Source organism: Magnusiomyces paraingens (assembly GCF_902498895.1).
Source record: "Magnusiomyces paraingens strain CBS 517.90 genome assembly, contig: contig1, whole genome shotgun sequence".
NCBI lineage: Eukaryota > Fungi > Ascomycota > Dipodascomycetes > Dipodascales > Dipodascaceae > Magnusiomyces > Magnusiomyces paraingens.
The window spans coordinates 2,612,496-2,638,826 of NW_022474067.1; the positions used below are offsets into that span (position 1 = coordinate 2,612,496).

At 36.5% G+C, this 26,331-nt stretch overlaps 8 protein-coding genes across 8 annotated transcripts; 3 read left to right on the forward strand and 5 right to left on the reverse strand.

Annotated features, from left to right (window-relative positions):
- Nucleotides 1-9,757: 9,757 nt before the first annotated feature.
- Nucleotides 9,758-11,014, reverse strand: SAPINGB_P000763 (uncharacterized protein; the record flags this gene model as incomplete). Its single annotated transcript, XM_031995486.1, has 1 exon — nt 9,758-11,014. One exon carries the CDS (start codon nt 11,012-11,014, stop codon nt 9,758-9,760), a length of 1,257 nt encoding a protein of 418 aa, XP_031851377.1.
- Nucleotides 11,015-12,064: 1,050 nt separating this feature from the next.
- Nucleotides 12,065-13,685, reverse strand: SAPINGB_P000764 (uncharacterized protein; the record flags this gene model as incomplete). Its single annotated transcript, XM_031995487.1, has 2 exons — nt 12,065-13,113; nt 13,253-13,685. The coding sequence occupies 2 exons, from the start codon at nt 13,683-13,685 to the stop codon at nt 12,065-12,067; spliced, it is 1,482 nt and encodes a 493-aa protein (XP_031851378.1).
- Nucleotides 13,686-13,837: 152 nt separating this feature from the next.
- On the reverse strand, nt 13,838-17,059 carry SAPINGB_P000765 (uncharacterized protein; the record flags this gene model as incomplete). Its single annotated transcript, XM_031995488.1, has 5 exons — nt 13,838-14,075; nt 14,355-15,028; nt 15,489-15,924; nt 16,063-16,433; nt 16,568-17,059. The coding sequence occupies 5 exons, from the start codon at nt 17,057-17,059 to the stop codon at nt 13,838-13,840; spliced, it is 2,211 nt and encodes a 736-aa protein (XP_031851379.1).
- Nucleotides 17,060-17,970: 911 nt separating this feature from the next.
- SAPINGB_P000766 (uncharacterized protein) lies at nt 17,971-19,373 on the forward strand (the record flags this gene model as incomplete). The annotated part of the gene is made up of 2 exons (XM_031995489.1): nt 17,971-18,024; nt 18,222-19,373. 2 exons carry the CDS (start codon nt 17,971-17,973, stop codon nt 19,371-19,373), a joined length of 1,206 nt encoding a protein of 401 aa, XP_031851380.1.
- A 100-nt stretch (nt 19,374-19,473) lies between these two features.
- On the reverse strand, nt 19,474-20,352 carry SAPINGB_P000767 (mitochondrial 37S ribosomal protein uS7m; the record flags this gene model as incomplete). The annotated part of the gene is made up of 1 exon (XM_031995490.1): nt 19,474-20,352. The coding sequence occupies one exon, from the start codon at nt 20,350-20,352 to the stop codon at nt 19,474-19,476; it is 879 nt and encodes a 292-aa protein (XP_031851381.1).
- Nucleotides 20,353-20,666: 314 nt separating this feature from the next.
- SAPINGB_P000768 (mitochondrial 37S ribosomal protein mS35) lies at nt 20,667-21,665 on the forward strand (the record flags this gene model as incomplete). Its single annotated transcript, XM_031995491.1, has 1 exon — nt 20,667-21,665. One exon carries the CDS (start codon nt 20,667-20,669, stop codon nt 21,663-21,665), a length of 999 nt encoding a protein of 332 aa, XP_031851382.1.
- Nucleotides 21,666-21,785: 120 nt separating this feature from the next.
- SAPINGB_P000769 (uncharacterized protein) lies at nt 21,786-24,044 on the reverse strand (the record flags this gene model as incomplete). The annotated part of the gene is made up of 3 exons (XM_031995492.1): nt 21,786-23,792; nt 23,864-23,961; nt 24,038-24,044. 3 exons carry the CDS (start codon nt 24,042-24,044, stop codon nt 21,786-21,788), a joined length of 2,112 nt encoding a protein of 703 aa, XP_031851383.1.
- A 1,276-nt stretch (nt 24,045-25,320) lies between these two features.
- Nucleotides 25,321-26,259, forward strand: SAPINGB_P000770 (uncharacterized protein; the record flags this gene model as incomplete). The annotated part of the gene is made up of 2 exons (XM_031995493.1): nt 25,321-25,338; nt 25,408-26,259. The coding sequence occupies 2 exons, from the start codon at nt 25,321-25,323 to the stop codon at nt 26,257-26,259; spliced, it is 870 nt and encodes a 289-aa protein (XP_031851384.1).
- Nucleotides 26,260-26,331: the final 72 nt, after the last annotated feature.

A 26,331-nucleotide genomic window follows, 5' to 3' on the forward strand; every position in this document is an offset into this window, starting at 1 on the left:
ATCCTCTCCTCCAAAGGCATGTGAAACACACATCACAGATTTTCTTATTAGGAGGTGGTCCCACATGACGTCACATTTTGTCTTCTCCTAAAACAGCCAACAATCTAATCTGCGGCGGCAACGCATTCTTGTGTGACGGTTTAGGCAGTGCAAACACTTGGATCACGTAACCACTCTGCTACACACACATGTATACTGTGGTTTACTTGCTGCAGACCTTAGTGTACGCAGGGATTATTAAACACAAGTTTTCTACTATATAGTTATGATGATGATTGTGGTGGTGGTGGTAGCGACTATGGAGTGGCAGTGGCAGTGGTAGTGGCGGTTGCGGGTGCGGGTGCGCACCGGAAAGTTACATTTTTATATATATATATATATATATATATATATATATATTTATACGAAGGGTTGAAACGCAGGTGAGGCTTTCTATAGCAACGGACATATGCGTGCATAGTAACATCATACACACACACACACACACATCACATCTCGGCAAAAGAGTCCGATTACGTCACAAACTATTTATTTCATGAGATCCACACAAATCATTTTTTGAAAATCCGATCTCTTTTACCTCCCTCCCAAACGAGCGTCTATTGCCATGATTTAGAAATAAAAATAAAGATTTCTCCTATATAGGCTGTCATAACAACCGAAAAAAAAAAATGATTCAGTGCTATTCTTTCAAATGTTTAAAACTCGGGCTTTAAAAAACCGTAAGTTTAAGAAAACGGACCGAAAAAAAAAAAAAGAGAGATGGTTATGTAGGAGTTAAATGAACTCAAGAAAACCTACTCCCTTAGCAGATTTTTAAAACATGCTCAGAGTAGAATCTAAATTAGATTGTGCCTTGAAACGCGACAGAACTGACAGCTCCTTAAGTTTGATCTACAATGTCACTACAAGTCAAGGAGAAGAGAAAAGGAGAGGAAAGGGAAGGGAAGGGAAGGGAAGGAGGAAAAAAAAAAAGGTCCCTGAGTTTGACGTGAGTACATATATGTGCACGAATCCCCCGTTAAACGTCTAAGACTGGTTCAGTATCTACAAACCTTCTCTTTCTAAAATAAGGAGGTCATTGAAATTTTTACTAAAACTAGGTTTCTAAAGTTGTTTTTTTTTATTGAGATACGTAGTCAAATACTGGATGAGATGTTGAACAAAAAGTAAAAAATAAAAAAGGTTAGATGGAAAACTTTGAAATGCACTCAAATTTTGGATATATAAATCCCTCTCCATAGCAATTTCATCACGGAGACCCAGAAATCAATTAAATAAAAGTAAACACAAATTTGTAAACTGAAAAAGTTTTTTTTTAAGTTAAAAATTTTTTTAACTGAGCAATTATGTTGAAGATATTTAATATTTTTCAGAAGTTTCATGCGGTTTTTTTTTTTTCATGATAATTTAAAAGTTTTGGTTCTCCATTTTCTTTTTTAATTCGGTTCTCGGTTGGTAAAGGTAAAAAATCAAAAAGCAAGCTCATTTAAAAAAAAAAAAAAAAAAAACGTTAAAGTTCTTGCTCAGTCTTTTAGTTGCCGTAATCTTTCTTTTTTTTCAATTTGGTCCGCCCATTTTCTTTTCTAATTGAACCGAGTTTTTTTTTAATTTATTTATTTAAAAAAAGTCATTAATTGAGTGCGGCTTCAAATGCTTGATATATTGTCTAATAATTCAATCCTTGAAGATAATTGAATAGCAGGACAGGATAGCTTGCTATAGCAAAGAAGAACAAGAAGAACAAGAAAAAAAATTATATCTGTACTCATATAGTGCATTATTTAATTAGTTTATTTGTAAGATTCAAGTAGTTGGTACTATTGTTTAATGAAAATATTGTCAATTTGACAGGGCTTGTGCTTTTAATTTTGACAGCAAAGGTAGGCTGGTGGGTTAAATTTTGAGTGCCAGATTAACTCGAAAATGCAATTAATTTTTCCTACTACAATCAACAATTGAGCGCTCTTTTTTTTATTTATAGAATTGAATTTTATGATTTTATGATTTTATTTTTTTTTATATTATATTTTATTTTGATATTCCCCCCTCTAAATGTTTGCTCTCGAAGTATACTATTTTTAAAGAGGTTTTATTTATGAAAAAGGCATCAGAACAAAGAAAAAACAAAAAACAATTATTCGTTATTTAAAGTTCAATGTACGCTTCTATTTACATATTTGAAGAATTTTTTTGCTCTATGAAGGTCCTCTAAATTTAAATATAAGGCAAAGTAGAAAATCTAAAAAGTTAAAGCTAACCAAGCTTTTAATTAAAAGTACTGGAAGGCATTTTGATTTTATACAAACTAAATAGCAATTGCATATGTATATGCATTGGAAATAACCTACTACTTTTTCAATTTCTTTCTTTTTAGATTTTTATTTAAACATTTTCTACAATTTGATTTAGAAAAGGCATTGAAAAAGCTGTTATATTTTACTTTCTTAACAATTAAAAAAAAAAAACCTTGATCTCTTCATGATCATTTATTTATTTCAAAAAATTCCACAGAAAAAAAAGAAGAATAATAAACTAACCTAAAAAAAAAACCTTAGATGGTGCCATTTTCTTTTACATTTTAAGAGTCAAATAATCTTTTTTAAATATATTGCAGACTATAAAAAATAGTGACATTTTGCGCAATCTCCAAAGAAAACTTAGTTCTCTTTCTTAAAGAACCGCTTACAATATCCCCCTCCCAGTTTTTTTTTTCTTTTGGAACAGATAGGATAGACCAAAATAGTAATGTAGCTTGGTAGACCAAAAAGTATAACTAAAATTAAAGCCTGTCATACTAACCGTTACTATTATTTCACCAAACCACCAATCTAGACCGACACTATTTTCATTAGAGTCTTTCTTTGTTTCCAACTATTAAACACGCGGTTCTTTTTTAATTCTTTTTTTTTTGCTACCTATTCTTGATTGATCTCTAGGCAGTCACGCCATTCACAATCCTATATTTTTATTGATACATTTTTTTTTCTTTTTGTGAGAACCTTCTTCTTCTTCTTCTTCTCTCTAAAGGTGGCTCTTGAAATGCCTAGATCCATAGATAATGCCTACAAGGTTAAAGAGATCTTTCAAGCGTCTTAAAGACAAGCAAACTTTTTTTTTTTTTTAATTAGAATCCTAATATTGGCGCAACAATCTTTAACAAAATAATAGCTATTCTTTTAAGCTACAATGTATTGAGAATTAGTACAACTTTTTTTTTATATTCATAAAGACATATTAAAAGCCGGCGGTCTTCAGTATTCTTTGCTGCATTTTCTTAGTGTAGTCCTTCACAGTCGTTGTTCTTGTTTATTTTCCAAAATTTTTTTTTCTTCCACTCACTCCTTCACCTCTAAATAGAAATCTTTCTTCTTCTCACCTCGCTCCCTTGTTTAGCGGCATTATATAGATTATTATGGGAGATAGCGCATAAGGCATTATCGGCTCGTTTGTTCTACCGGGGATCCAACTTGCTTACTCAATTAAACAGCCGCGCAGGTGCAGGCTTGCTTGAGCCCTTTTTTTTTTATTCCGTAAGATATTTTTGAAGTGATGATTTACGTTGTGGATGCAATGGCGTATATATGATAATATTAAGTCTACTTTAACAATTATAAAAAAAACAGTTGACCAGGAATTATTTATTGATCCCGATATAAAATTGGGATCCGTAGTGTTTAGCAAATGATATATATATATATATACAAACCCTGACTTTGCAATTCATTTTGCAATTCCCAATACAAAAATGTCTGTATGATATTTAATAGGTACCTGAGCTGTCGGACTGCGGGGCAGAGAGTCACTTGCTTTATATTAGACTTAGTCTAAGTACTTTAAAAGTACTAATATCCATGGCTACTATTGATACTCTAGCTTGTTGTATATATATATATCTTGCTTTTGGCTGCAACTGATACTGCTGCAAAGTGCGGGGGGAGGAAAAAAATAAAATAAAAAAGGACCATGACCCTGATATGGATAATATGTCTGTAAAAATTCGCTCCTAATCTTAAAAAAGCTTTTTCAATTTCTCGAGAAATTCCAGCTTTAATTTTTTTATTCCACGGACTTTTATCCTGTCCAAGTAACTGGAACCGCCAAATGTGAAATACGCATCTGTCTATTATATAAGGTATATAAGGATAAAGTATACTACACTAAAATGGACCCCTCCAATTGGGAACAAAAAAGGACAGTACTTGAAAAAAAAAAAAGAATATTGTTGTTTTGATAAATAATAACGGATGGTTGTTAAAGGTGTGAGATATACTTGTTCTTTGAGATAACGATTTTTTTGTTTGGAAGCCAAAAATCATAGAGTCAGTCACCATTTGGCAAGTTAGTCAACAGAAGAAGGAGTTTCCAAATGTGTTGTTCCATGGAATTTTTTTTTCTTTTTTCTTCTTTGTTATCTCATTATCTCATACGATGACAACAATCGTGATATTAATGAATAAACAGGCTGAATGAAGTTGAATTGTCTGGAAAGAAGGAGGTATTCCAGCAGTCCGGACTTGCTTGGCTTGATTTTTGTATACCTGTGTATGTGCTGGTTATCTTGAAAGATCGTCAATCTACTGAAAAAAAAATAGGCGCTGCCACCATAACGACACGTGCGCCACCACCGAGTATCTTCACCAAAATAGGCAATTATGCTTCTAGAAGTCCCCTCTCTTCTTTGAGATAAACAGACCAGCTAAGCTTATTTTTGAAAAATATTATGGCAGAATAAAATAAAATAAAATAAAACAATATTGTGCTACGTTTAATAATGGCAATCTGATACACCATTTAGTCAACTTTTATAGATATCGTGAAGGTGGGATATTTGATTTTAACCCAAAAAATAAAAAAGGAATCCTACAAATAACTTTACCCTAAAAAAAATCCCACCTTTATATTCTTCTTGAAGTATCAAGTCTTTCTTTAGCTTTTGATAAACGCAATTTTTTTTTTATTTTGGGGTTAATTAATTTAGACCACAAGGCAATAAACCAAAAAAAAAAAAAAACTATCGTGTACCAAATAGAGAGAACAAGAGGTTATATTTTGTTTAAAAAAAAGAATGGCTTTCTTTTAAGTGATTGATTTTTTTTTATTAATATTATTACTGCAACCAGCACCAAGTCAAGTTTACTCTTTGGGACATGTCTCCAGGCCATGGTATTTTCTCGTATTGCTTTTTCGACTTACTTTCAATTCTTTTTCAACCTCCCACTAAAAATCAATGATTATAGTGGTCAAGACAGAACACCCAAAAGCATCGTCGGAAATCTCAAAGAAGCCCATTTTCTTATCTAGATAGACTTGTTTATCATCGTGGAAAGCCACTTAGACACATCAACGGCTTTGAATTTTTGCAGAAAAATAGAAGAGGCATTTAGCCATGTTATTATTATTATTATTTTTTCATTCATTTAAAACAATAATAATATGGTTTCTCGTTATCTCATTGTCACAAGAGATATTTGAAAAAAAAAAAAAAAAACTTGATGTTGTACCAATCTTTTTCTCAGAATTCCTTTTCTTTTGATTACGAATCTGGAATAAAAGAATCATGTAATATGCCTTATTTTTTTTTCAAGCGCAATTGATTTAACGATTTATGTGATGTTCTCGGTGGAACTTTGAATTGGAAACAGGTATCGATCGGATCTGTATAATGTGCTTTTCTGTTTTATTTCCACGTTTCTGAGGTACACCCTATCCAAATGCTGCCACTTTTTTCTCATTTCTCCGAGCACATTTTTTCCTTTCTTTTTTTCGTTTTTTTTTTTTTTTCTAATATGGGTACAGACTTTTATATAATAGTGTATATCATAATAAGTAACTTAAGGATGATTTGATACTTTCAAACAGGAAAAAATCTCTCGTTATGTCTGAGGCTTTCCTCTTTGGGAATCCCACGATTTTTGTTTTTTTTTTATTAAAACACACAATCCATAAAAAAACAAAGGCCGCAAACCTTTTTTAAAGAACGAGAAAAAGAGACCACTTTGCTCACAAATGTTACCTCGAAGGCAACTTTTTTTATAGCTATATAGTAGTATTTAATAGTTAAACAGAGTAATGATAATAATTCTAACTTGATAATAAACTTTTTTTATTCAGTAATCCTCTTTTGCGCATGTCTTCTTCTTAAATCCAAGTATCGTGAACATGAGTACACGCTTTGTAAAACCTCCTGCATGCTGGTGTAACAAAAACAAGGTATTGCAGCGTCTTCTCCTTCTCCTTTTACTACGCTACTTTCCTTATCAGCGAACAAAAGAAACCAGCTCTTTCCGATTATTAATTCTTTTTGTGTGTGGTATTTTGGCGACATTCCAAAGTATAATCTCACGAAGTCTGCTGATGGTTAAAACAAAAAAAAAAGTCATTCAGTTTTTTCCGGGGTCCGATCCACACCCAAAAAAGATACCATTTATCTCGATTGACTGACTACCTCTAATTTTTATTCCCTTTAACCCAGCCTCAGTTTTACGGTTTGCGGACTGAAAAAAAAAAAAAATTGTTTTGTATCCATAGCACATAAACACACAACACTTCGAGAAAAAAATTAAAAAAATTAAAAAAATGATTAAAGGAATCCAAATCTTTAATACTCTTGAATATATCACTTCATTTTAACTTTATTTATCAGATCTAGACCTTTTTCTCGGTTAGAAATCTTTAGACGTCATGGACTAACAAAAGGGCAATTCGGAAAAAAAGTGCCAAAGTTAGAAAAAATATAGATTACTATCTTACTCTAGTACTCTTAGTACTTTAGTACTAAGAATGTATTTAAGACCAAAAAAAAAATGTGGGCATTTTGGTTAACTTTAAATTTTTTTTTTTTCGCACTACTTGTATAAAATGTCAATCTGTACCTCCAACGCATTTTCTACCCTTAAATGAGTTTCGGTTTAACTTTGGAATGTTAGAAAGAAAGAAAGAAAGAAAAAAAAATGGGAAGAAAAAAGGAATCCCCTCTGTTAACATGGTTAGATTTTGGACTAAACAGCAAGAAAACTTTCTTTGGCGAACTTTAAAAAAAGTTATCCATCCCTTTTACCTATCACATCTTATTTCAAACCACCTACAAAAATAGACTAAAAACAAAGAGGCCCTGACAAAAAAAAACCTCCATTTGACAGGTCTTGATGACGTTTTTGATCTAGATTATTTTTCAAATTATCAAAGGGAGATAGGCCCTAAGGGAGGACTACGAGTTTAAAGTGGAAAACTAAAATGAAAACTATCTAAGTTTGTATTTCAAACTACACAATATTTTTTTTTCCCTCATTCAGATGCTATCTAGAAACATGATGCGTACCATAATAGAGTGACCTTAAATTGAGATTGCTATTTCAAACAAGGACTTACGTTCCGTTATTTCTAATTGTGAAAGTTTTTGGTTTTTGGTTTTAAAAGGTACAAAAGGGAATACGTGAATTTCATATTGACAATTCACAAGACAAGATATATGTATTTTCAGCATATTCTAATTAACTTTATGGGATCCCTGTTTAAAACCATTAACTGGCAGACAGGACCTAATTCAGGTGCTTGTTGTTCACCATTAACATATACTGAAAAAAAAAAGCTGAGATCTCATGATGAGTTTCATCTGACTTTTTGGATCCTGGTAATTTACTTTGAGAGAATAAAAAGGTCATCAATTGCCTCAAGAAACCCAAGTTCATTATTTTCATTTCATTTTTTATTATTTTTCTTATATTTATTTTTACATTTAAATATACTTAATCTAATATAGATAGTCCCTAATTGGCAATCATTTTGATAATTGGGAATGAAACCCATCAATATTTGCTTGTGCGCGCACTGTTACTATTGAAAGAAATATAATTATAATGAATTCTTATTCCCTTCCAAATAGGATTATCGCCGAAGTTAAAGGAAAAAAAAAGAAACACTACGATATATGCAATACAGTTGTACTATTTTGAGTTTTTTTTTTTTTTTTTTTTTTTTCAAACTACAATTGAAAGACAAAAAAAAAAGAAAAAGAGGGGGCGCAATATTAAATTTAATATGGTTCAAGGCCTTGTTGGTGCAACCATTTTGACAATTTTTTTTTTTTTTTTTTTTTTCAAAATGATATTTTAATTTCTAGAAAAATCCATTGCGAGATTTTGATGAATGTTTTTTCCGCCACATATCCATTTCTACTGTTATCACCATCACGAACCATTGTTATTTTAATTAACTGGTTCGTTTAGCAATACCTTTTTAAGTAAAAAATCCCGATCCACGTTAAAATAAACAATCAATTTTAACCAAACACAGTCAACTGTGGTTACAGTTTGACGGGCATACCTTGAAAAAATTATATGCATACAAGTAAATGATTATTATTAGTTTATTTTTTTTTATAACCAGAAGTCAATTGTAAGTTAGAAATTGAATAAAATGAAATTCTATGATCATATTCTTTTTGCTCATATAAAATATTTAGACAATTCTAGAAAAAAAAATACCCTCATAACTCGCAGTTTAGGAGTTTTCAAAATCTGTTTAAAAAGAAAATAATAATGAATCTTGAAGCATAACAAGTAATTGCCTTTCTTTTTTCCTTTAATTAAACCAACTAGGATTTTAGATAATTTTAGTCTAATTAAAATATATTTTTTTAAAAACCAGGCAAAAAGAGAGTTGATCTTGTGATTTTAGGGGTATGTATGAAGCACGCATTTGAGGAAGTTCCTGGGGGTACCAAGAAAGATAAATCAAGTCATATGAAGAAAAAAAACTAGTTATTTTCGGAATTCAAATACAATCGATAATGTAGAAACATAATAAATTTAAAGTAAATTTTAACGCAAAATCCTTTTTAAACAAAATTTGATATTGTCGTTTATTCAAGGGTTACAGAAGTACACAATACCCAGCATCAATGCTATCCTTTTAATTGCCTGACTTTGGTTACTTGCCGACTACTACTTGTATATTTTTTTTGTACAGATGATATTTTTTCTATGCACCTCCGGTAGCCCAGATAATGAGTCTTGATTCCTCCTTATAAGGAACAGGGTAAACCTGTTCAGCACTTCCAAACCTACCCTACCCATTTCTACATGTCTTAAAGGATGCTCATGAATTTTTTAATCCTTTTTAAATGAGATTGGCCAAGCAGTAATTTTCAGACTAATTATACTAAACAGAAAAGTTAGCTTTTCTGTTGGCCAGGGTAGCCTGGGGGTTCAGATGAGGTATGCACTCCCTTACACTTCATCTAGGGAGAGTGGGGAATCTGATGATTAAACCAGTATTTTTTGTGGTTAAATAAATATGTTTTTAAGTTGCACAAACATGTTTTTTTTTAATTTTCCTTTAGATATTGGATGCTTATTTGGATGTTTTTATTCAAATAGTGAAACTAAAATTGTTTGTTTGTTTGATTGATTTTATTCAAGGGATAGAATGATAAAATTTTAGTATCTGAGCTATCCGGTTTGTTCTTACTATATATTTTTTTTTCTGTAGCAAGGTTACACTAAAACTTGTTTGTTTGTTTGTTTGTATTCAAGGGTTATAGAATTATATAACATCAGCATCTGCGCTATCCTTCTTGTCCATACTATATATCTTTTCATTTTCATAATAAACTTTTAATTTTGGCTTCAACATTGCATCTCCAACAACCCAAAAATAAGTCCTGATGCCAGCTTACGAGGAACAGGGGGTTAAAAATAACCAAACCTTCCCAACCTATCTCCACTTGTCTTCATCAACGCTGTAATTGTATTTCTTAATCCCTCCAAGCAGAGATAAAGCTTACAATCTCTTGTAAGCCAGTTAAACTGTTTAAGAGAGTCGACATGTCCATCTCTGGAGATATCCGTTTCAGTCCTTTTCTTTCCTCTTCAAGCAAAGGACACTCAACTAAAATGTGATGAACTGTTTCCAGCTCTCCACATTTGCAGTTGTAACTATCCTTTTCAATTCCAAACTTTTTAAACCATGCGCCAAAGTTGCCATGGCCTGTGCAAAACTGAGTAATATTACTCAAGATTCTTCGACTATCTTTCTTCATGATCACTCCCGTGACCATTTTGGAAAGATTACTAGTACATTTCGACTCCACTGTGATATTATGATACCACAGATCCTTACTGCTGTTCCAATACATTTCTTGCCATTCTTCCATTGCTTGTTTCTTCAAAATTCCAATAGTCTGATTTTGTTGTTGTTTCAGTGTAAGAGGTTTAACCCTCTTGCATTTTCGTTTTTCATCTTTTTTATTCAGGTAGTCTCTATCATCTTTCACCAACATGTAAAGCGTGGTTAGCTTTGCAATTGGAGATTTCTCAATCAATGTTAACAAATGACCATTAATAGGATTAGTTTTGCTAATATTTAGGTGTAAACGAATAGCTTTTCGTGCCACCATAAATTTTAGCCTAATACTATATGGCATAATACCAGCTTCCTTTTGTAATACCGCAATAGGAGTCGTGCGATAAGCACCAACAATTCTTCTTAAAGCCATATTCTGCATTACTTCCAACTTGTGGATTTCTCCTTTCAAAATTTTATGATGCCAAATTTCTAAGCCATATTCGACAATTGGTCTCACGCAAGCAATATACAGTGATCTGACTGCAGACCCCCGCATACCTTTTTGCACGCCACCAAGATGCCAAATAGCACCAACAGCTTTTCTTGCTTTATTGATTTTATTCAAAATATGAGATTTAAAATCAAGCAGATTGGTCAAAGTAATTCCAAGCAATTTAACTTCCTTCTGGGGTTCACGAAGTTCTCCATTAGGTAAAGTAAGTTGCACTTTCTCATCTTTAGGTTTCACATTTTTTGTAAAATGAATAAAACCCAATTTATCACCCAAATCAATTTTGGTCATTCTTGATTTAGCCCAATTACAACATTTTTCTAATATGTTGCTTAAGCTTTTGGTATTTTCTTCAATTTTACCTTCAACGGTAATAGTCACATCATCAATAAAGCCAAAAGGAGTTCCACCCCATTCTTTAATGGCATGATACATTGGTGTGGAATATATCAAAAAAAGTAGTGGTGAAATAGGTGAGCCTTGTGGAATTCCAGTACTAATTTTTTGCACTGATCCTTTTCTTCGGTCCATGAGCATACTAGCTTCTCTTTCACTTACAAATTGGTACGTCCAGTTTATAAGTGCTTTGGGTAGTTTCATATCCTCCATTGTGTGTGCCAATATATTTCTGTTAACATTATCAAAAGCTCCTTGGATATCAATGAGCATAGCTGAAATTTTTTTTTTTACTAGTTTCAATTCTTTGGACAAGTTCCAAAACAGCAGTTACACTAAAACATTTCTAGTTTGTTTGTTTGTTTGTTTTTATTCAAGGGTTATAGAACTATATAACATCAGCATCTGCGCTATCCTTTTATTGTCTGACTATGTGACTTGCCGGTTTTCATTTGTACCTTTTTAGTACGGGTGGTTTCTGTTCTGTGCGTCTCCGGTAGCCCGGAAGATGGGCCCTGATGCCAGCTTACGAGGAACAGGGAGAACCAGTCTGTCGGTCCCAAAACCTTCCCAACCCATTTCCACTTATCTTGACGGACGCCCATGTATTTCTTAATCTCTTCCGTCAGAGATGCGGCCCGCAATCACCTGCAGGCTATTAGACTGTACGGAAGAGTCGGCATTCCTGTAACCAGGGTAGCCTATGGTTTTTCAGTCTAGGTGTATACTCCCGTACACATCCTCAGGAAAAGGGGGTATTCTGGGAATCAAACCCAGTATCTTCCGCTGTCAAGCGAACGTGTTGTCCTTTACACTATCCAGCCCTTTCCCCTCTAAAACGTTTGTTTGTTTGTTTGTTTTTATTCAAGGGTTATAGAATTATATAACATCAGCATCTGCGCTATCCTTCTTGTCCATACTATATATTTTTTCATGTTAATAATAAACTTTTAATTTTGGCTTCAACATTGCATCTCCAACAGCCCGAAAATAAGTCCTGATGCCAGCTTACGAGGAACAGGGGGTTAAAATAACCAAACCTTCCCAACCTATCTCCACTTGTCTTCATCAACGCTGTAATTGTATTTCTTAATCCCTCCAAGCAGAGATAAAGCTTACAATCTCTTGTAAGCCAGTTAAACTGTTTAAGAGAGTCGACATGTCCATCTCTGGAGATATCCGTTTCAGTCCTTTTCTTTCCTCTTCAAGCAAAGGACATTCAACTAAAATGTGATGAACTGTTTCCAGCTCTCCACATTTGCAGTTGTAACTATCCTTTTCAATTCCAAACTTTTTAAACCATGCGCCAAAGTTGCCATGGCCTGTGCGAAATTGAGTAATATTACTCAAGATCCTTCGACTATCTTTCTTCATGATCACTCCCGTAACCATTTTGGAAAGATTATCAGTACATTTCGACTCCACTGTGATATTATGATACCACAGATCCTTACTGCTGTTCCAATACATTTCTTGCCATTCTTCCATTGCTTGTTTCTTCAAAATTCCAATCGTCTGATTTTGTTGTTGTTTCAGTGTAAGAGGTTCAACCCTCTTGCATTTTCGTTTTTCATCCTTTTTATTCATATAGTCTCTATCATCTTTCGCCAACATGTAAAGCGTGGTTAGCTTTGCAATTGGAGATTTCTCAATCAATGTTAACAAATGACCATTAATAGGATTAGTTTTGCTAATATTTAGGTGTAAACGAATAGCTTTTCGTGCCACCATAAATTTTAGCCTAATACTATATGGCATAATACCAGCTTCCTTTTGTAGTACCGCAATAGGAGTTGTGCGATAAGCACCAACAATTCTTCTTAAAGCCATATTCTGCATTACTTCCAACTTGTGGATTTCTCCTTTCAAAATTTTGTGATGCCAAATTTCTAAGCCATATTCGACAATTGGTCTCACGCAAGCAATATACAGTGATCTGACTGCAGACCCTCGCATACCTTTTTGCACGCCACCAAGATGCCAAATAGCACCAACAGCTTTTCTTGCTTTATTGATTTTATTCAAAATATGAGATTTAAAATCAAGCAGATTGTTCAAAGTAATTCCAAGCAATTTAACTTCCTTCTGGGGTTCACGAAGTTCTCCATTAGGTAAAGTAAGTTGCACTTTTTTTTCATCTTTAGGTTTCACATTTTTTGTAAAATGAATAAAACCCAATTTATCACCCAAATCAATTTTGGTCATTCTTGATTTAGCCCAATTACAACATTTTTTCTAATATGTTGCTTAAGCTTTTGGTATTTTCTTCAATTTTACCTTCAACGGTAATAGTCACATCATCAATAAAGCCAAAAGGAGTTCCACCCCATTCTTTAATGGCATGATACATTGGTGTGGAATATATCAAAAAAAGTAGTGGTGAAATAGGTGAGCCTTGCGGAATTCCAGTACTAATTTTTTGCACTGATCCTTTTCTTCGGTCCATGAGCATACTAGCTTCTCTTTCACTTACAAATTGGTACGTCCAGTTTATAAGTGCTTTGGGTAGTTTCATATCCTCCATTGTGTGTGCCAATATATTTCTGTTAACATTATCAAAAGCTCCTTGAATATCAATGAGCATAGCTGAAATTTTTTCCTTACTAGTTTCAATTCTTTGGACAAGTTCCAAAACAGCATCAGTAGCACAATAACCTTGTCTTCCCCCATATTGCTCTGGTGGAAGTAAGTGTGTTGTAAGCTTGGTCATTCTTTTTTGTATAATTTTTTCCAGTACTTTAGATGGAATCTTAAGTAAGGAAATTGGTCGGTATGCTCTTGGCTTTGAATAGTCAGGTTTCTTAGGTTTAGGTATAACAACAATAATGCCATGTCTCCAGACTTTTGGGTGGTATCCAAACTTTACACAAGCTTGGAGAAGCTTGAAAACCTTTCCTTAAAGTCTTTATTTAGCCATGCCATCTTTAAAACTTTGCCAGTAATTCCATCGTCTCCTGGAGCTTTATCATTTGGGGTATCAGCCAATGCAGAGTCAACTTCATCAAACTCTAATTTTGGCCATCGAGAATCGTCATCAATTTCAAACTCTCTATCAAGACCATGATCAATTTCAGGTAGAAGTGCCTTCCATATTTCATGTCTTTTTCGTCAACAGTAGTAGTGAGAGTTCCATCTTCTTTTCTAATTTGTGGTATAATGGTATCATTGCTTTTTGGATTAATATACTTCAAAATCTTCCAAATGTCATTTCCTTCTAAACTAGACAAATATTTATTCCATTGCTCAGTACTTGCCTCACGCAAACTGTGGTCAAAAAATTTTTCTAGCTTTTTTGCCTCTTCAAATTTTTTGTCGTTTCAAAGCCAAAGAAGGTTGTCTTTGACGGGCTTCCCTTTTAGCTTCTAGCGCTTTTTCTAACTTCTCCCTTAATTCTTGATTCCAATAGCGTTTGGACTTTTTCATCACCTTAACTTCCTTCATCGACTTTGCCATTGCTCTTTTTACAACCTCCTCAAGAACTTTAGCTTGGTCATCAATTTGGTCAGTTGATTTTAGAGTTTTGTTATGCACATTAAAATCTTTAATGGCAGAAGAAAGCTCCTTGTCAAACTTTTCCCAATCTGCATTCTTAATATTCAATCTCTTCACCGAAGTAAAAACTTCATCCCTGTTTTTACTCTGAGACATATAGATGTCCCACTCCACAATTGAGTGATCACTTAGTGTATTTTCATCCACTCCACTAAATGAAATTCTATGAAGTAAGTCCACTGAGCCATAAACCAAATCAATATTGGTTCTATTGTTGTATGTTTTTTGATTTCTTGGAGTAATTAACATCATATCATTTTCATGTAGCCACTCAACAACTTCATCTGCTTCCGTATTCGGACCTGCCCTTGACTCCCATTCCTTGTGATGTAAGTTATAATCACCTGCAATGACAATCTTTGAGTATTGTTCCTTGATCTCCCGTTTGAGAAACTCAAAAACCGGTGGCTCAGGGTATTTCTTGGATGGTTTCGGTTGATTATAGACATTGACAATTGTAATGTCTTTAACCAAAATGGTAACCATATCTCGATTTGTAAACTTTTCAATTTTAGTAGTTAATGCTCGTAAGTCAGAGTTAGACCTAATGTAAGTAATTGCTCTGCATTTTTTTTTTCTTTTCCAGTTTCTGTAAAGATTGGGATCCAATCTTTATGTTTAATGGGCCCATAGTTGTTAAAGTAAGGTTCTTGTAATAACAAGATATCAGGTTCTTTTTTATTTAAGATAGTTTCAGTAATAGATTTCGATTTATGACAATTGAGTTGGAATACTTTATAATTCATTGGATGTAATAGAATTGTTTTCGTTTTCTTCCTCATTGGATTCATCTAGTTTTTCAATATTTGTTTCTTTCATCGGTTCATCTTGTGAGTCGTCAGTGGAAACAGGATGGGCCTCATTATCCTTTTTGTCTGATTCATTTTTCAATAATCGTATCTTATTACGCATAGCTTGGAGTTCTTCAGGAGTTTTTTTTTCTGCTAATAAAAGGTCTAACTTTAACTTTTGTGTACTGGATAATAAGATTATCAGCACACTTTGCATAGTCTTGGGCATTTCTGAATGAAACCAATGCTGTTTGGGTAAATTGGTTTCTGCTAATGATTTTGGGTTCGGTATTCAAAACAATATGGTAATCATTAAAATTGTAGAGAGTTTCTTTCAAGTCTTCAATCGATGCCGTATTAGGTATTTCCTGAAGTACAGCCTTGTGCCAAGAATCTGTGTCAAGCACTGAATAAGTAGGGTCAACTTTGGGGATCCATTCTGCAGCTTTATCAGCAAAATCTTTGTCATTAAGTTGAACATATAAATGCCCTTTGACAGTATAGCCTATTTCCTGAGCCACCGGCTTTTGTGCAACCGCATCAATTTTCTTTCCAATCGCAGGGATATTAACTCTTTTCATGGTATCTGGAATTCTTATGCACACTCTAAAAGTGGGTTTGTCTTCATCAACTTTAGTTTCACGGTGTTGTTTTTGAGCCTTCATAATGTCTTTCAACTTTGGAGTTGCTCCATTTGGAGTTTTTAGGGGTCAAAGCAAAAGGCAAAGTGTCGACTTTTCTTACCGCACTCTTGATTTCCTTTTTGCGTAGCTAAGTTCTTTGGTAGTTAAATCAGCCTTAGTTGAAATAGTTCCAACTTTGTATTCCATATTATCAACTCTTTTCTCAAGATTGTTGGTCATTTCTTTGAATTCCTTGATTTCAGTGTCGATAATTCTTTTGTTTCTTGCTTTTTCTTGAGACAAATCTTGAAGAGTCATCTTAGCTATTTCATCAGCTTTATGTTTCACTTTATCGCAATGATCCTTATTATCCTTAACTTCCTTTTTAAGTTTTTCAAACATTACATGTTTAACTTCTGTGTGAACCTGATTGTTTCTCAAAACATCAAGTTCTGAGCGAAGAGAATTCACTTGTCCTTCTGAAGCTTTAAGCTTTTCGGTCAAAGCAATGAGTTGTTTAGCTAACTCATTGTTTTTTTAAGTTCAAGATTTTGAAATTTTATTTCCCAATCTTCAATTGTAATACTCAAGTCTTCTTTAACAATAGACAATTCAACCAGAAATACATCCTTAAGTTTTAAGATGTATTCCCAGGCTTCAGAATTATCACCAAATGGATTTGCATCCGGCATGAGAACATCCATGTCACGTGATGGTGTTGCGTCAATTTCCACATCACCACCATCTGGTGAAGAGTCAAAGGTAGGGTTCAAGGTTGGACCAACATTCACAATAGGGGTTTCAACGGGGGTTTCGTGGTTTGAAGAAGCATTATGCTTATCATTCGATTCAAGCTTTTTGTGGATAGTTTCAATTTTTTTATGGGAGTCTGGTTTTTCATTATTTTTTTGGATTTTTGTCGAGGGTTTGATGTGATGAGCTTCATGAGAATGAGGTCCTCTGGAATGAGAACTTTCTTTCTCCTTCAGTTCAACAGCAATAATTTTTTGCATATCATTAATATTAGTCTGTTCATTATTATTGTCGGTATAATTATTGTCGGCAGGAGGGTCGCCGCCACTAAACGTGGTTTGGGTGTTGTTGGGGGGGTCTGACATGGTTTTTTCCTTCTTTCCCCTCTAAAACATTTCTAGTGATTTATATTCTCGGTAAGTTCTGTAAGAATATTACTTTCAAAAGAGTAATTTTCTTATAAAAACATTAAGCTTCGTTGGCTCAGTTGGTAGAGCGTCAGTCTCATAGTTTCAAATAATTGTGCTATCTGAAGGTCGAGAGTTCGATCCTCCCACGGAGCAAGTGTTATTTTTTGTTTTTAATGTTGATTGGTCTATATTGTCAATGTTTACATTTTTCACACTTTTTGTTTTGAGTTATAAAAACCATCAAATAATGTATTAAAATCAAATCAATCCATCATTTTTTAAGTAAAATTTAAGAGATTTAAGAAAGACACCTTCATTTTAGGTCTAATTTTGTAATATTTTTATTGAAAATTTGCGGTTTAACAACACCATCTTTTATCACGTATTTCGGTCGTAAATTCACTTCAGATAGAAGAACAACTAATTCTTTATAAATTCAGATCTTAATATTAAATATAAAATATGTTAAAAGTACAATTAAAAGCTCTCAGACTTATCAATAAAACTGATTTAATTAAAATCTCTTTTGATGTTATACTACATTTTAATATCCAATACTGCTTTATTTTTTTTTTTTGTAAAACCCAGTCTGTGACTACAGACAAGCCAACCAGTACAGTACCCAACACAGTGCTAATAATTTAGCACAGTGCCAGCACTCCAGGCTGCCCAACCCACCCTAAATTTACCGCCCAAAGCCACCTGCCTTTATGTGCACCACCACCAAAACTTGTTTTTTTTGTTTTCTTTCTCTCCCAAACAAAACCTCAACAAACCTACATTCCCCCCAAAATAATTCCACAATCACCACAATTTTTTTTTTTTTTTCAACAACACACAACCCTTTAAATTTCTATTCAAATATTATGGCTAAATTGACCTCAGATCTTTTGGCGCTGCTCAAGCAACGCAAGGACAGAGTATGTCTTTTAAAATGATACTTTGATTTTTTGTTTTAATATCGCGTTTTTTTTTGACCTTTCTGGCATAATACTCTTTGACGCGTCGCTTCGCGTTTTTTAATATTTTTTCACAACTATACCAGCGTACAAAAAAAAAACCAACGTTTAAACATTCAAATAAATATTCAAACAACTTTTCTAACTAGTATCATTAGGTTGTCAGTGCACAGTTCTCACTGTCAAAGTCTGCACAAGAATGCGCCAGTGCTACAGTAGACTTTTTCAATCTTCTTGAAGAGCTCAAGGACGATATTCCAGTCCACCTTTTGTCATTTGCTGCGTCTCTCAACGCGGCATCTCTTAGCCTGACCACTTCTGCTCACAATGTGCTACCCAACGAGCTGCTTAAGACCCCTCAAAAAGAAGCTGCCGCTGCCGCTGCTGCTGCTGCATCTGCTAATGCATCTGCGATTGCTGCATCTGCTGCTGCCGCCACCACTCCTCCTAGCCAAAGCAAGCGTGGATCTAAGCTTCCTCGTCGCAAATATACTGTTGACCCTGATGCACCTAAGAAGCCTACAACGTCTTACTTTTTGTTTGCAGCTACTGAGCGCAAGGTGATTCGCGAGGAGCGCGAGAAAAAGGGTGAGCCACCACTTGGAAATAGCGAAATGACGGTGGAGCTGGCTAAGCGTTGGAATGAGCTTTCTGCTGAGGGACAAGAGCCATGGAAGGCCCAGTACTTGGATCACTACCAGAAGTACATGGCTGAAAAGAAGCTTTACCTTGCTGGCTTGTCAAATAAGAATGCCAATGGCAAGCCTCCAACTGAAACTTCTCCTAAAGAGGCTAAGAATGTCAAGAAAAATGAAGAAGTAGAAGATGAAAACGAGCTTGAGACTACATATGACCAGGAGCACCCCAATGCCGAAGAAGAAGAAGAAGAGAAATCTGAGAATGAGTCTGAGGACGAGTCTGAGAAGGAGGAAGAAGAAGAAGAAGAAGAAGCCAAAGTAGAGGAGGAAGAAGATGAAGATGACAGTGTTGATCTTAATACGTTCAAGCACAAGGGAGCTGTTGAGTTGAAGGAGGAATCTGATATTGAGTCTGAGGACGAGCACATTGTAAAGCCCGTTGTGCGTTCGCCTGTTACTCCCATCAAGAAGCCTCGTGCCTCCAGAAAGAGAAAGAATGAGACTGAGGCTTCGTCTGATAACAAGAAGTCCAAGAAGGAAAAGAAGGAAAAGGAAAAAGAGAAAGAAAAGGAAAAGGAAAAGGAAAAAGAGAAAGAAAAGGAAAAGGACAAGAAGAAGAAGGCTACTCGCAAGAAATCCAGTACCAAGGAAAGCAAGACTTCCAAAGATTAATTCTAATGTTTTTTTTTTTTTTTTTTTTTTTTTTCATTATTTGCTTTTTTTTTTCTTAATATAATAATATTTACACAAAATATACACACTTGCTTTTCATTTACAACTTCTTGATGAAGGATCTGGCTGCAATACCAGACTTGTGCAGTTGTTCTCTCTTGGAGAAGCCAGAGCCAGAACCGTTGGATGCAGCAATGATTTCATTAGCAAGTCTCACGGAAAAGGACTTGGAGTTACGCTTATCAGAAGCTTCAACAATCCAGTTCCAAGCGTGGCGGGTGCGCTGGCGCTCCGACAGCGCAACAGGCACCATTTCGGCACGTGCACCACCATCTGTATATCTGCGGAGCTTGAGAAGAGGCGACATGCGTTCAAGAGTGGACTTGAGAAGCTCGACGGGATCACGGCGAGTCGACAGGTGGACAAGGTACAGGGCCTCAGACATGATGCGCTGGGCGCGAGCCTTGCGGCCATGGCGCATAATGACATTGGTGAGGTACTGGATCGTAGGGTCGGTTTTGACCGGGATGGCCACGTCGCGCAGACGGTCGAGCTGGGCCTGTTGCTCCTGGGTAGGAACAAACTTAGAGTCGTGCAGACTGGCATCAAGAGCCTGCTGGACAAGGTTGATTTCGGCGTCCTCGTCGGGCGAAAAGGCGCGCAAGGGGTTGAACGGCGCAGTGCCATTTTGTGTAAAATCTTTGCGAAGTTCACGGATGGCCGCCAGCCACTCACGAGCATCTTCGTCTGCAGTCTTGTCGCCGCGCGCCTGCGCAGACAGCGCGCCCAGCAACTGCGAGGCGTTGATCTTGTCGAGGCTCTCCGAGGTTATCGATTGTGCGGGTTGTTGTTGTTGGGCTGGAGTAGAAGATGTGGAGGATGGGGTTGAAGAAGAGTTATATCTGACAAAAACAGCAGCATTGACGCTGGATCTAGGGACTACCGAAGCAGCTCGTCGAGCAAGGATCTGGAGGCTCATGATAATGGTTGTCTGTTGATGGCTGGTGAACTGAGCAGGAGGGGCCCGGGAGAGCTTTGGTGGATATTTTTCAGTCCTGATGGGTAAGCGGTGGTGGTGGTGTAGCCTGGCGAAAAAATTTTTGACATCCACAGTAAACATCAGCACGTAAAGGGTACAAGCCATCACGACCGATTCTATTGGCCCACCCTTTTTCACAGCCGAAAACCTCCCAAAAATTTTTTATTCTTTTGGTATGAAAAATCATCACCACCACCACCACTACCACCACCACCAACTACCCCCATACATCCACCATCTCCCCTCCCTCAACCATGGCAATCCAGACTCTTTTCAGACGGGCCCTTAGACCCTCTGCGATCCGCAATTTTTCACAATCTGCAGTCCGTGCCAATGAGCTGTCTCCCGAGGAGGTGCTTCAGCAGGGGTTCCGCAAGATGCGCGAGATGCCCAACTACAAAAAGTCCGAAGAGGAGCTCAAGCCGCTGCTGACTGCGGCCAAAGCTCTTGGTATTTCTGAGGCAAGTCTCCGTGACATTTACCAGCGCACAACCGTCGAGAATACCGGCAAATCTTCTTCGAAAAAGTCTTCTGGTGATTCGGCGTCATCGCCAGGGGCTTCTAAGTCTCCTGCTACTGGGTTTGTGCCCGGATCCAAGGCCGAGGAGCAGTTCTTGCTGCAAAAGCTTAACACCAACATGCCGATTCAAAACGCTCATTTCCCCTTTAAGTACGATGATATCCCATCGCTCGGTCACTTGCAACTGCGTGACCATCGTGTGCAGCGTGAGTACAACCGTATTGCGGCCTACGAGCTCCCTCAGCTTGCCAAGTTTGCAAGCGAGTACAAACCCCCGACTGAGTCGGAGGTTCTGCGTTTCCGTTACACAACGTACATGGGCGAAGACCATGCTGGTGAGGCCAAGGTTGTTGTGACTTTTAAGACAAGTGATCTGACAGAGCTCAATGACAAGCAACGTCACAAGCTGCGTCTGCTGGCCGGCCCACGTTACGACCACACCACCGACACCATCAAGATGTCTTCGTCAGCATTTCCAGAGGCCGCCCAGAATGTCCGTTATCTGGGTGACATTATCAATTCTCTTGTTTCCGAGGCTAAGGATCTTAGTGACTCGTTTGAAGATATCCCCTTGTCCACTTCGCATGTTGAAGCCAGAAAGAGACGTAACAAGTCTAGATACCCCAATCACCCATTCCCTGAGTCTTGGAAACGCCCGCAGGATGCTCCCAAGTCCAAGTCGGATGCATTTACCAAGTTGGTTGATCAGTACGCCCAGCTTCCCAAGTTGTAAATAAAATGGTTTTATGGTGATCACAATAACAAAAATATAATGTACATAATATAAACCTGTATTTCTTTGTCTTTTTTTATTTTTTAAATTTTTTTTTCTCATTCACATTTACATTCAAATCTATTCTGGCTTGTCTATGTTCTTTTCTGGTGGTGAAACAGAGTCTGTCATTTCTTCATCGCTATCACTTTCACCAGGCTTGAAAGATAGTCGCCGTCGTTTAACACCACCTTCGAGAACCATGGCGTTAGAAAGTTCAGGATCAGGTGATTTTTGTAGTGATTTTTCCGTCAATGGAGGTGATGATTTATTGCTCAAAACATCAGAGTCGGGTTTCGTGGGTGCATCAGCAACTTGGTCTGTAGAAGATTCAGAAGATTCAGAAGATTCAGAAGATTCAGAAAATTGTTTTGTAGAAACTTGTGAAATTTCAGAGACTTTCTCTATAGGAATTTCAGAGACAGGCTTTGTAGGTATTTCAGAAACTGGGGGTATAGATTCAGAGATAGATTGATCTGTAGAGGGTTGAAGATTAGCAACTGGCTGTATGAGGTCTTCAGAAACCAACTCTTTTTCAGATGCATCCTCAATGGATTCTTTGGGTTCAGCAACTGGCTCTGATTTTTTTGAAGTTTCTTGAACATCCTCTTCATCCTCATTTTCTTTGGCAAGTTCTGTAGACTCCTCTGTGATTGATTGTATTGTCTTTGTGGAGGTCTCTTTGGGTGCTTCAACAACAGTCTCATTGACTTGTTCTGTAGTTTCCTTGACTTGTTCTGTAGTTTCCTTGACTTGTTCTGTAGTTTCCTTGACTTGTTCTACAGCCTCCTTGACAGGCTTTTTAGTTTCTTGCTCTTGTTCTTGTTCTTGTTTCTGTTCACTCTTTTCTTCCTTTTGACCCGATGCCTCTATCTCAGTGTCGCTGGTTTCCATTGGCTCTTTTATTTGAACTTGTTCTTCTGCCACCTTCTCTTGGGCAAAATCCATTACTTTACTCGTTGTTTCGCTCGCAGCATCGATCTCATCGGTCACATCTGGCATTTCCACATCTTCATCATCAGTCTTGGTGTAATTATCATTGTTATTAGAATCCTGTTGTTTTTGTTGTACTGATTCTTGTTGTTTTTGTTGTATTGATTCTTGTTGTTTTTGTTGTATTGATTCTTGTGGGGGTTCTGTGCTCTCAGGGACTCCACCATCATCCAACAAATTGCTTGCGTCCGCGAGCTCCTCCATGAGCGTGCGCCCGCGCATAGCCCCATCTTCCCCGTCATCAATGCTATTACCATGATGAAGGTCATCATCATCCTCATCATCGTCCCTGTCTAAGCGCCCGTTGATCCACGGGATTGGCGACATGACTACCACTGAATTGAGTTGTTCGACAATGGACGAGCCATCGGACGACATTGGAGTTGACGGGATCGACGAGCTTCGAGATCGTAGCCCTGATAGTCTCAGTATGGGCCGTTCATTGGTAGATGTATCTTCTTCATTTGCCGATTTTTCATGAGTTGTTTCTTCGTCATCATTTTCTTGCAGGTTGTTAGAGTCTTGTTCTTCTTTGAGCATTCCTGATGCACCAAAAATGGCACGCGATTCTGTAACTGAAGATGAGGAAGGTCCTAGCATGGGGAATGGAAAGTCATCTTCATCGTCGAAGTTATCTTCACGTTCTCGCTCTAACCTGTCACGCTCCTCAGCCTGACGTTCTCTTTCTTCAGAAAGTTTAATAATGTCAAGGTCCTCAAATTCAGCAACACTCGAGGCAACATTGAGAACACGAGTAAGAGCCAGAAGGTATTTAGATTCCTGAGTGGGTGGGTACTGCAAGTTAGGCTGGAGAAGTAATTCTGCCATACGCTGGACAGTGAATGGTGGTCCAGCTTCGTGAGTTTGAATAAGCTGTTTTACATCACAGACCATTTCCTCGCGAGTGAATGATTCTTTTGTTAGAGGGTCAAGAAAGAAGGGTTTAGGTGGTGGTGGAGGAGGAGGGGGTTGTGGGTGGGAATCTGGGGAAGAAGAAGAAGGTATTGTACTTGTGGTATTCTTCAAGTCTAGTTTGGATGGCGATCCATTAACGACAGACGCGTTGTCTGGAGAAGTAAAATGTTTTGAAAGCACCTTTAAAGTTAGAATATTGTTAAAAAAAATTTTTAATGAAAAAAAAAAATTTCAAAGCGGGTTGTAGATACCTCGTCTATATACGGTATGAGGGCCTCTTGGAATGATTTCCAGGTGATTGAGGGATCGAGGTCCCCCTGCGTCGCAATGTCATTCAGGATTCCGTGAACTAAAAGGAAACCCAGTTAGAAAACAATAAAATAAAATAAAAAAAAAACAATATACAGCTTTTAGAAATATCGTACCATCCATTTGACCAGAATAGGCGCGGAATCTAATCTATTATTTCTGATGTTGAAACGCGTATTGAAAGAGATTGTTTAGGGCAGGATTATTTTATAAACTGAGAGTTTGTCATTAAATGTGTGTAGGAAATGTAAAAAGGGTGTAAGAATAAATGCAAATGTGAATTTGAGACTTTAAGATTTGGCTACTTTTCTAGTGGTTATATATATATATATGTCTTTAAACGGGAATCCAATCTCAAATGTAAAGCTTGTCAATAATATACTGTTGTGAAGGTTGTGAAGATGAAAATCTTAAGCTTATAATTTTTTTTTTTAATATGCCACACATGGAAAAATGGGCCTTTACCACCATCTTTTTCTTTACTACTACAATGCATCTGTGGAGAAGATATGCAACAGAAGAAGAGAGAGAGAATTGTACTTGGAAAGGCACGTGTGCACCCCAAGATCCGACTCTTAGCATTAAAAGTGATTACAAAAAATACAATTTTAAAATATCATTACAATCTAATAAATCAATTGATTGATCGATTAACTTGTCAGACAGTCCACGCGACTTTGTGCTCTGTTTGTTTTTTTTTTTCTTGTTAGATTTATGCTAAAGTTGATGATTCTATTTTTTATATAGGAAAGAGAATGGTGGTGGTGGTGGTGGTGGTGGTGGTGCTTAAATTTTTTAATTGAATCACGTGAGGTCTGAAATATTCTAAGAAAAGACGTAGGTCCTATACCTACCCCATTCTGAGAAATTCAGAGCTCACCCCCTTGCTTTTTGCCACCTGCGTGCAAACTTGTCCTCCTACCACCTTCTCCTTCCTTCCTCCTATAAATTGAAAAAAAAAAAATAAAAAAATTATCGCCCACAGCCAAAGAATCGCCACCCTTTTTTTTTTTTTTATTAATAAAACAAAACGAAATCATACCAAACGACACTCTTATTTTAACTGAAGTATCGATATCTAGAACAATTTATTGCATCTTGTGATTTTTGTCTGGAGTTTTTAGATATTTTTGTCGTTTTTTTTCTTGTAATTTTTTCCTAAAGAGTCGAATTTAAAAAAAAAAAAAAAATTCCTATTTAAAAGACTCGTCCTATTTGATTCGTTTGGCTGTATAATAATATAAAACCACAATATTCAAACTATTTCTCTCGCACTAGATATTAGCGCGGAATTTTTTTTTTATTTAAAAAGAAATATCTTTTTTTTTTCTTTCAAATTATTATCTTCTCGATATATAACGTACTTTTTAATAAAATCAGTAATAATATATAATCAAAAATGTCCAATGTCATTGTGGTATGCTCTTTATCTCTTTTTATTTGTTATTTTACTTTTTGGGTCTTGTGGCTGACCGTTTACTTTTAGGGAGCTCTTTACCAAGACATTATAGATGGCGTCATTAGTGAAGCCCGTCTCGACTTTGAAGACCGTGGTGTGGATGAGGCGACTTTGCAAGAACTCAAAAAAATTTGGCAGCAAAAGTTGTCTGCCCTTCATGTTGCGCAATTCCCTTGGGACTCGCCTTTACCACAAGATGTTTTACTTACAGTTGGTGGGCCTGCGCCGCCACTAAGCTCGACATCTTCACGCGAAAACAAGCAAGGTTCTGCGGCCGACCAGCCTAAAATAAAGCGTGAGGACAGTGTCCCAGCAGGCGCTAATTCAACAACCACCGCGGGCAACAATGGCGGGCTGTTTCTGCCTGGGGGCGGGAAGATTGCACAGACAGATGGACCTAGTGGGGGAGTCTTTACAATAAGTGAAGAAGGTATTAATAACAAGACCTCACATTCGCGGATAAGAGCGCTGGATAGCTTGACGCCGAGAGAAGTGGACGGAATAATAGAAACTAGCATAAGCCAAGGCAGGATACCCGGGGGACCCTCCCAAGAGCAGGGAGGAATGTCGTCACTGGAAATAGAGATACCACCTCATTTATTACGCCGGCTACAAAAACAACAAGTGGATGGAGCTGGTGGAGATGATGATGACGATGATGACAGTGATGGGATCAACTCTGATTTGGATGACTCTGATGATGATGAAGGGTCAGGCCGTGAGGATGATGATTCTGAGAGTTCGATGATGATGCTGTGTCTATACGATAAGGTGCAGCGAGTCAAGAATAAGTGGAAGTATGTTCTTAAGGATGGAGTGGCCAATATTAATGGCCGAGACTATGTGTTTAACAAGGCCAATGTTGAATCTGAATGGTAAATAGTAAAGGAAGCAAATATTAAATGAATTTTTAAAAAAAGAAGAAGAAGAAGAAGAAGTGTAATTAATAAT